Source organism: Haliotis rufescens, unplaced genomic scaffold (assembly GCF_023055435.1).
Source record: "Haliotis rufescens isolate VD_foot unplaced genomic scaffold, xgHalRufe1.0.p SCAF_6, whole genome shotgun sequence".
Taxonomy (NCBI): Eukaryota; Metazoa; Mollusca; class Gastropoda; order Lepetellida; family Haliotidae; genus Haliotis; species Haliotis rufescens.
In genome coordinates this window covers 58,689,358-58,699,886 of record NW_025964334.1, presented here as the reverse complement: position 1 = coordinate 58,699,886, position 10,529 = coordinate 58,689,358, and the positions used below count along the sequence as shown (strand labels likewise).

At 37.8% G+C, this 10,529-nt stretch overlaps 1 protein-coding gene across 1 annotated transcript; it reads right to left on the bottom strand.

The window, feature by feature from the left end:
- Nucleotides 1–1,988: 1,988 nt before the first annotated feature.
- LOC124143180 (protein PIF-like) lies at nucleotides 1,989–8,857 on the bottom strand. Its single transcript, XM_046512044.2, has 8 exons — nucleotides 8,753–8,857; nucleotides 8,241–8,331; nucleotides 7,128–7,334; nucleotides 6,148–6,354; nucleotides 4,555–4,907; nucleotides 3,899–3,992; nucleotides 3,381–3,460; nucleotides 1,989–2,254 (listed from the first exon to the last, which is right to left on the bottom strand). Exons 2-8 carry the CDS (start codon nucleotides 8,305–8,307, stop codon nucleotides 2,180–2,182), a joined length of 1,083 nt encoding a protein of 360 aa, XP_046368000.2. The 5' UTR covers nucleotides 8,308–8,331; nucleotides 8,753–8,857; the 3' UTR covers nucleotides 1,989–2,179.
- Nucleotides 8,858–10,529: the final 1,672 nt, after the last annotated feature.

The window sequence follows — 10,529 nt, the reverse complement described above, 5'->3', positions numbered from 1 at the left end:
GTCTTCGGCAACCCATACTTGCAGTAAAAGGTGACTATGCTTGTCGTTAAAGGTGACTAACGGGATCGGGTGGTCAGGCTCGCTAACTTGGTTAATGCATGTCATCGATCCCAATTGCCTGGATCGATGCACATGATGTCAATCACTGGATTGTCTGGTCCAGACTCGATTGTTTTACAGACCGCCGTCATATAGCTGGAATATTGCTGACTGCGGCGTTAAACAACAAACAAACAAACATAAATTGTATATGGTCGGAGTGGATATGTTGGTATAAACAAGTATATATTGGCGTCAGAATTGTAATTATATTTTATGAGTGCTTCGATCAGTGGTATCGGATACTTGACTTGAAGACATTAAAAACTGAATCAAATTAGATAAAATTGTTTGCTGTGGTTACAAAATTTGTTTTTATACATATATTAATAACATATGAAGTGATTATTGATCAAACAGAGTATGTTTATCAAATACTTCCATTTTGTGTGAAATTAATATTGAGTGTAATTGCCATAAGCAAAATATTGTCTGTTTCACAAATGTCCGTGACATCCTTTAAAAATGTCGCAAAGGATAACTTTTGCTGCTTGATGCTAGAGACGTAAATACATGTTTTACCTGCTAGGAGAATATGTTTCACAACAGTGTTATCAGTATCAAGACCAAAGACAATAGTATATCTTGTAAAAGCGGTATCAAGTTTAAGGATTTTCTTTTTAAAAATTACTGACCTTGCATCCAAAATGCACGAACACATTCAAAATCGCAATATACATGTAAAAGTTCTTCGCTATTAGAGTCGCAAAAGGAGTATTCATCATTATCAACCAATTTCAACTGAAGTAATTCATTTTTGTGTAAATAGCTTTGTGCATGAATTTATACTGGAATTCATACAATTTCACATACATGTATTTAATTGATTTTCTAAATTGGGTAAATACGTTATTCCATTGCATATTTTTACATAATATATTTTCCCATTTCTCAAGATTTTTATCAAATTTGTTTGAACTGATAAATTTATCATACCAAATCCGAGACCATTTTGTTCTAGAAAGTAGATTTAAATAATGTTGAAACCTTTGTTGTGTAAAATAAAATCTTGATCTCTTATTGTTCCTCTCCATTGTCAAGGAATGTTATTTAAAATAAATTGATTATCCAGTCTTGTCCATTTAATGTTAAATCTTTCTTTTAGTTCTTCAAACGAAAGAAAACAATTGTTATGACATATATCACTTATAAATTGAACTCCTTGATGAAACCAAGTTTTAATTAAAAATGACTTTTCATATTGATGATTCAATCATAATGGTTCTACCATCATTTGTTCTATAAGTATAATATCCCCAAGATTATGTTTCTTAAAGTGTTTTCCCCATATGTTAATTTTGGATTGTGTCTGCTGTGTACAAGAGCAGAGATTCTGCTGCTTATAAATAAAGAAAAACGTTTCAAAAATATATTCATTTTACTACACAGCAGGGGGCAGCTTTAATGTCTCGGACCAAGCATTTATTTTGTGGTTGACCCAGAATAGTTGATAGCTGTTACTGAGCTTATGATGAAACTCAGTCCATCAGCAGAAATATCGACCCACTTCCCATAAATACAAACGCCGAACCCACAGAATAACAAGTCTCGACTATCCGCCGAAACAAACGTATATAATTGTGATCAATCAGAAGGAACCATCACCAAGCTTTTGGCGGAGAGGAGAATGGATATAAATGGTCGTATTTATTACTTGATATATTACGTATCGTTTCCACATGATGTTTCACTTTGTTTTGTTGATTTTAAAGGTAAAGAAAGGTATCAACGTTGTTCTTTCAAGCTTCCTTAAAGACCGTTACGTTGCAAACTACATTGAAAATGCAGCTTTGGTTGACGAACATGAACGACATAAGTAATTATCATGCATTTGTGTAAACCAATAGTTCATTAGGAGATGATATTAACAATAGACATGAACACGAAAATATTGCAAGATTGCTTTAATATTGAACAACTAATACATTTTAGTGCGTGCATTGGTTAATAAAGATAACAATTCAAGTTGAAAAAAGATAGCGCACTCTGTACAACACACAGTTGACATTGAAATATACTGTTTGTGTAGTTTAACTGGGTATATAATCACATTGATGCAAAATATGCTTCTGTGAAGTAGTTAAAAGGGTGTTGGATTATCCTCGACCTTTTGTTCAAGCGCAAAAGTGGTAGGGATGCAAGTAGACACCTTCAGCTGAAACAGAATGAAACAATGAATGAAAAACATCGTAACTAAATTTCGAAAATTTCATTTTATTGTAGATCATGTGTTCTTTGAGCGTTACATGATACAACTGCGCGGCGGGTTAGCCTAGTGGTTAAAGTGTTTGCTCGTCACGCCGACGACCCGGGTTCGATTTCCCGCTTAGGAACAATGTGTGATGCCCCGGCTGCTGCAATGTTGCTTGTCAGTTTAACGCCGCTTTTAACAGTATTCCAGTTAAATCAAGGTGTGTCAGCGAAATGTGGGAGGAAAGCCCGAAGTGATGCAGGTCTCAGACGTTTACCACTTCGGTGAAACCTACGAGCATGGGTATGGTGCTGACAAACCTAGAAACATAATCGGTGCGAACCGGGATTCGAACCCAAAATCATATACTCTGCACAGCGAATCGCGGCGCCTAAGACAACTGGGCCACCCGTGCCCCTGCAATGTTGCTAACAGCGGCGTTAAACTATACTCACTCACTCACCTACATGGTACTATTACGCACGTATATTGAAACCATCTGTTTTTGTAACTGTTCAGGTCGAATTGTTCATGAATAATTAAGCATCTGCGTGTTGTGTGCCAATTCCATAAAGTATGAATGAGTATTAAATAAACATGTCTGTTAATAAACCTCTGTTGATCAAACCGGGCCTGCTCCCATTGAAATATACCCGATTAAACACATTTCCAGATGAACGAATCATGGATGCGAAGAATGCCTTTTTCTAATAGATAGACGTTAAAACAGTAGTAGGTATAGTCGGCGGACTAGCGGGTCCAGTTTAACGGGGTTTCTCTCTAAACAAGATGGTCGACGTGAACACAACTCAATTATGCGTGTGTTAACGTTAAATGGTCCAAAGGGCAATTGTATAAAACGTTTAAAATGGCTGAATTTTTCACTTTACTTTCAGGGAATATCTTTTTTAATTTTTAGTTTCTAATCCCAGCATTATTAGTCTGTTGTGATGTATTTAACCCTGTATAACTTGTATACAGTCCAAACAAACAAATTTTTAAATATTTTGGCGTTTTGCAAATTGCCTTCGTGAAATTTCAGTCATCTTACACATAGACTGTAAAATATATAACCCCGTGGTTCACTTACTGCTTTAAGCTGACCATCGAAGGAGTCATAACCATTCCCAAGACCCACATGGATCCCACACTGGCTCCGACTGATGTTGCCTGGAGATACAGAAATGGTCCGTCGTTACACAATACAATATGTCATGCGAATATCAACATTATGGTAACATTGGTAACAGCTATTTACACGACCATTATAATATTCATACCCGGACATATTGACATTCAAAACGGCAACGTCACAGAAAAATGACTTCAGATTCTCTAGTCTCAACGATATCGTCGCTACACAATACAATGTATCACATTAACATCAGGCTTATGGTATATACGAACAGTCATGCTTGCCTATGGAAGCAAAATAGAGCAATCATACCAATGTTGGCAAAACCATGAATATGTCCTGCCCGAGTGGTACCGCCATGGACCGATGATAATGGTACGTTTCGCTCATTGCATATTCAACATGTCAATATATCTAAGAATTCCCGGGAAATAACATAAATCAGTAATATTAGAATATCCTGCGTGTTTTACCAGAGAACGTTCTTTGGTCGGAGGCACTGTTAACTTCAGCTTTCATCAAGTTATTGTTAACCGTCAACTTGACACTTTTCAAGGCGGCGGTGTTCTGCAATAGATAAGAAACTATTAATCAAGGACTCACTAAAATTTGCGACATAAATAACCCGAACACATTTTATCCATTAATTGCTATGCAATGCACTCATCATTAATACCTGATCGATACCTTTCTATGTCACAAAGGTCCCTCCCTATACTGGGCAAGAGACGGCGGTTGGTTTTGTACATGCTGAGTAGCAATAGCAGGATAGGTATATCACTTGTTTGTAAGAACAGCTGTGTGGGGTTGTCAGAATGTTGATACAATACACGAATCAAGTCTACTGTTGGCTTTCCTAGTTTCCACCTTTATGTTATTACATTTGTTGTTTTTACATGTACATATACATATGTGATACAACAGATATAATGTCCATAGAGCTTTAAACCCATTTCAGGTGTTCAGCAGCGCACGGTTCATCTCTTTATGAGGACTGTATGAATAATGCTGATGTCTGACACCCATCAATCGGTTAGCTACTTTGTAACTGTGCATGGATGACATAACCACTTGTATGATACAGATAACGTTCTTGTTGAAGGTTCTGCATTAAGGTTTGTTCACTTACTGGGTAAGACACGGACAGTTCATGTGAGACGCCACCGTCGTTGATGACACGGAAGGAGACTGTTGACATGTTGGTGGTGATGTAGATGCTACCTCCCTCCATGCAGACGGCGTTGGTGACGATAGCCTGATCGTTGCTCGTGGCACGAAGTTGTTTGAACAAGAAAGAGATGACCAGAACGTTGCCGAAATCCATGTTGGAGAAACTCGGGATGCGGAGTTGGATCCTGCTGCTGAAGCTGCCAAAGATGACCAAAGAAGAAACACCAACTTTCTCAACTGCGACGTTGTCGCCGGAATAGTCCTGAAGAGTGCCGTTGAACGGGAGGTACAAGTCAGGCTTACAAACTGAAACTAAGAAAGATTCCAAATTGAGATTATTATAAGAGCATGTGTGTCATGCTGATTTTACGAAACGAGTGTAAGAATTATTGTATTTCCCGAGAGAAAGCGAGAATAATACACAAACTTTCTCACGAGTTTACTTTTCCTTGTGGTCCATTATTTCGCAATTCGTTTGAGCTCCTCCTTTGAAATATGCACTGATCACGGCTGCTAACTTTAACAAAAATTAACAATCTTAAGCTTTAACGCCGTTTCTAGTGTGACGTCATTCCGTCCTTGCGTCACAATAACATTCGAATGACATCAACAATACCGTCCGGGTGAGGGAAACAATACACTGGTGCGTGGGATGTGATAATTACACCAGTGCACAACGATTTTTATAAACTCGGTTATTCATAACCTGGAGGGTAACACATAATTGAATTAATCGAGTAGGGAGTTTTATTTGTTGTTTAACGCTGCACTCAGCAATATTCTGGCTATATGACGGTGGTTTGTAAATAATAGCGTCTGGACCAGACAATCCAATGATTGACATCATGAGCATCGATTAACGCAATTGGGATACAATGACATGCATCAACCAAGTCAATGAGCCTAATCACCCGAACCCGCTAGTCGCCTCTTACGACAAGCATGGGTTGCGGAAGACCTATTCTAGGCTGTGGTAGCTGCACATCATAAACAAGCAATAAAAAAACGACAAAATCATTTTCACAAAATGACAAAATTCTACAAAATGCAAAGTTCATTGTTCGTTTTAAATATAAAAAAGTCAACGCCATAAAATAACCAGTCTCGAAACTGTTATAATCAATAACAGCAAAATAGCTGTGAATATAAAATGAACGGACCACTGAAAATCAGTGATAACATAGGGTGTTCGTGTAAAGGGTAAGCATTCCTGCTTTACCGTTAGCACCCGCCAATCACACAATTTGCATGGAAAGGTAAGTGTTTGTTTGTTGCCTAACGCCGGACAGCAGTACTCCTGCAATTACATTCATATAAAGAATTGAGTTTCATGTCCTGTAACCTGATATTAGACCTGCCTGGAACATGTCCGTGGATTCTTGTTTTCAACCTGCATTGGTTTCTGTTCGCATATAAATATTTTGGAGATACTTCTTATGTATTACGGAATAGACACTTCGTGAATGTAGTTAGATGCCAGCACTACTTACGGGAAGGCAACACTCAACACAGCAGTTTGCTAAATAATGGAGGATAAAATTTAACTACGCACCTACACTTCCTGCGGTACATTGGACGTTAGCCGGCCAATCACAAACCAGGACTCCTTGGTTCCAGTAAAGACCAGGGGGGCAGGTTAAGTGGTGGGATGAAACGGTTGTCCCATGTCGCTCGCACTGGTAGAAACGGGCACAGTCCGTCTCGTCAGGCATGTATCCCACACCATCGTTATCCCGAAGCCCATCGCAAGGATTAGGTACTGTAAAACATAGAACATATGACATATCTAACTTTTACAAGGTTGAATGAAATCAGACACTGATCTGATGCAAGGTGTCTGTTTCTGGTCATGTGGAGATTTTTCGGAATTTTACAAAGAGAGGTTGAAATCGAAGTAAGAAAACTGTTTTTCAAAAAACGATTCAGTAATGTATAACAAAACAAATACCCAATCTGATACTTTTTCAATAATTCAACTTCTTTGACAGACACATATGCAGGCGTATTTCTATTTTCAATTCTGATATGTGTATCCATCTAAGATGTAAAGTAACCTTAAACATATACACATCTAAATCAGTGTAAATATATGTGTTTGTTTTTAAGCCACTGTGAACGTTATTTCAAATATATCATGGCGTGTAAGTCATGGGAGGAAATCTATAACGTCCACGCCAGAGACTAACCAGTCTCGATTATCTGCCGAAACAGATTCCATTGTTAGTAAACGCTAAATAGTGGTGAAGAGTATATGAATCGGTTGCTGAATTGCAGTTATTCAAAGTGTTGGCGAAAAGGGTAAAGCAAAAGTGTTCAAATCTTAAAGCCCCATTCACATGGACACTTTAACTAATGTGAGTATATATACTTACTTAAGTAAATTTACTTATGGTGGCATGTGAACGCATTTCCTTACGTGAGTAAATATACTCCATGAGTAATTTGCTTACATGAGTAAATTTAGTCCATGTGAATGGGACTTTATTAGACATTTACCACTTTGATGAACAAGGTGATGACAAAACTACGCACCTACACTTTCTGCGGTACATTGGACGTTAGCCGGCCAATCACAAACCAGGATTGCTTGGTTCCAGTAAAGACCAGAGCGGCAGGTCAAGTGGTGGGATGAAACGGTTGTCCCATGTCGCTCGCACTGGTAGAAACGGGCACAGTCTGTCTCGTCAGGCATGTATCCCACACCATCGTTATCCCGAAGCCCATCGCAAGGATTAGGTACTGTAAAACATAGAACATATGACATATCTAACTTTTACAAGGTTGAATGAAATCAGACACTGATCTGATGCAAGGTGTCTGTTTCTGGTCATGTGGAGATTTTTCGGAATTTTACAAAGAGAGGTTGAAATCGAAGTAAGAAAACTGTTTTTCAAAAAACGATTCAGTAATGTATAACAAAACAAATACCCAATCTGATACTTTTTCAATAATTCAACTTCTTTGATAGACACATACATGTATGCAGGCGTATTTCTATTTTCAATTCTGATATGTGTATCCATCTAAGATGTAAAGTGAACTTAAACATATACACATCTAAATCAGTGTAAGTATATGTGTTTGTTTTTAAGCCACTGTGAACATTATTTCAAATATATCATGGCGTGTAAGTCATGGGAGAAAATCTATAACGTCCACGCCAGAGACTAACCAGTCTCGATTATCTGCCGAAACAGATTCCATTGTTAGTAAACGCTAAATAGTAATGAAGAGTATATGAATGGGTTGCTGAAATGCAGTTATTCAAAGTGTTGGCGAAAAGGGTAAACTCAAAGTGTTCAAATCTTAAAGCCTCATTCACATGGACACTTTTACTTATGTGAGTATATGTACTAACATAAGTAAAGTTACTTATGGTGGCATGTGAACGCATTTCCTTACGTGAGAAAATATACTCCTTGAGTAAATTTGCTTACATGAGTAAATTGTGTCCATGTGAATGGGGCTTAGACATTTACCACTTTGATGAACAAGGTGATGACAAAACATTATCGGGTCGAATCTCTTCATCTCATTAAAGTCATGTATCTCATGAAGTACGGTTGGAAGGATGAATGGATGGAGAAGGATAGGCAGATGACATACTAATTTTGTACAGATAAATTTGTAACTGTTAATACTTACTAGGAGTTGTTTGGCCAGTAGTCACGGTTACACCGACCACAAAGGCAAACAGCGCGAACAAGTTCATTCTCTTTGACCCCTTGATGAAAAACTAAACGAAAGGACATTTTCATCTTTATCTGTCTCTTAGCTTAAGTTGATTTGAAACAAATAACATAACAAATTTTCGAGCCTAATGATGGATATTGAATATATATAACACTAGTATATACTATTTCAAAAACGTTGAGGGTCTTCCGATTCTTTCATACTACTCTAGTTTGTCTGTGACGGATACACTACAGTAATAGAACAGAAACGGATGATCTTGACCTTTACATTAGTATATCAGAATTCACCATAAAACCTCAAAGCAAACTGACGAAACATGTTGCTGTGAATCCAGTAAGAGTATGAATATGAATTGTTACAATTTAAGTGTTCTTCGTGTAAACTATAAACCAATTACTTTACAGAATATGAAATCCTTCAAATTTATGATAGATATAGGTGTAAATGTTAAACAACCTTACCCGATAAGAGATAGTCTAGCCAGGCAGGTTCTGCAGTCAAGGTCTCGCTTGTCGCAGGCCCTGTGAAGTAAAATGACAGTGACACCCTTATATACACCGCTGTTCGTCACAAATAGCATCTAATGCTGGAAAACCCGAATGAGATCATTCCTTTCATGCGTTTACAAAGAAGTAGCCCCGTTTGACTTCTGCTTTGTGAGAAATACACGAGTGGAATAATATGCACGCCGTGAAGACTGAATTCGAGGTAACGTCTCAACTTTTCATCCTGTTCGGGGCTCCCGATGAAATGTGCTTACAAATAATAATAATAATAATAATAATAATAATAATAAAATAAAAGTAGTAGTAGTAGTAGTAATAGTAGTAGTAGTATAAGTAGTAACAACAAAACCCTGTTCAATTATCATAAGACATTACTGCTATAAGCAGTGTCCATTGTGCGATTCTGGTTATAGGAATGTTTGTGAATCGCTATCAAATAGTGACGCACATGAACGTAACATAACAGTTGCCTTGAAAAAGTATCAGATCCTTCATACAAATGTTATTTAAAGAAGGCAATAAGTTTAGCTGATGTTCCCTGATCGCCTTGTGTCAATCCTAAGTTCAGACAGATCAAATGCATGAGCTTTGTGTTGAAGGGACAGGACCTCGTTTATAGTTTGTTCTTAATTTGTGTGCAATCAATTAGGTTACATGCCCAGAGAACAAATGGCCTCAGTACTGGAGTATCAATGTTAATCTGAGTCGAGAACATCCGGTGTTATTGCTGTGCAGTAATATGTGATTCTTCTTGAAAGTACTTTGGAGTCGTGCTATTCATAAACATATATGGACACCAGTATCTGACACATTACTTAATATGATAATTAAGCAGTGTTTATTAAACATTTTAAGAATACAAATTAGCATATGCTAGGACGGATATGTATCACCATCAATCACTCAACAGTATCTGTTCTGTGTAACCTTTCCTTAGTAATTCGTCTGCATTCTGTATGACTAGTATTAGTCAGACAAAGAGAACACAAACTTTAACAATTTGATGGCACAAGGAACATTTACATTTTATGTCAACTACTTTGTTTGCTTATTGTTTAACACCGCACTCAGCAATATTCCAGCCATATGACGGCGGTCTGTAAATAATCGAGTCTGGACCAGACAATCCAGTGATTGACATTATGAGCATCGACCCACGCAGAGATGACATGCGATCCCGTTAGTCGCCTCATACGACGAGCATAGTTGCCTTTTACGGCTAGCATGGGTTGTTGAAGACCTATTCTAATCCACATCTTCACGAGTCTTAAAATATCACAAGAGGTGAGGTAATATTCGTAGCTTTGTTTAAGACCGACATGTTTACATTATCGCACATTTAACTACAACGTGATCTCAGGTACAGCAGAGCTACCCAGTCGAACCCACCCAGAACGTTTCGGAGAATGTGAAGACTCCCCAACACTGCAGCCTTCTGCATTACCTAGATTGTCAGAAGGGCTGAATTCCTAGCAACGAACCCGGGTACTCTCCCAACTTCAGTCAACAGATTGGGAGGTACCAAAGAACAATGGGGCGTCGTACTTGGTACTTGGGATGCAAGCGTGACTTTTCGAAAGCGAGGTCCGCATATTTACCATGTTTTTCCTGAATCTTGTCAATCACGTTGGTGTCAAAAGGAACGGAAACCTCAAAAATATAACTGATTTCACTGGATTTATTGAAATATCTTTTTATCTCTATTTCACTGTGATAATTTGCATGTTCTTTG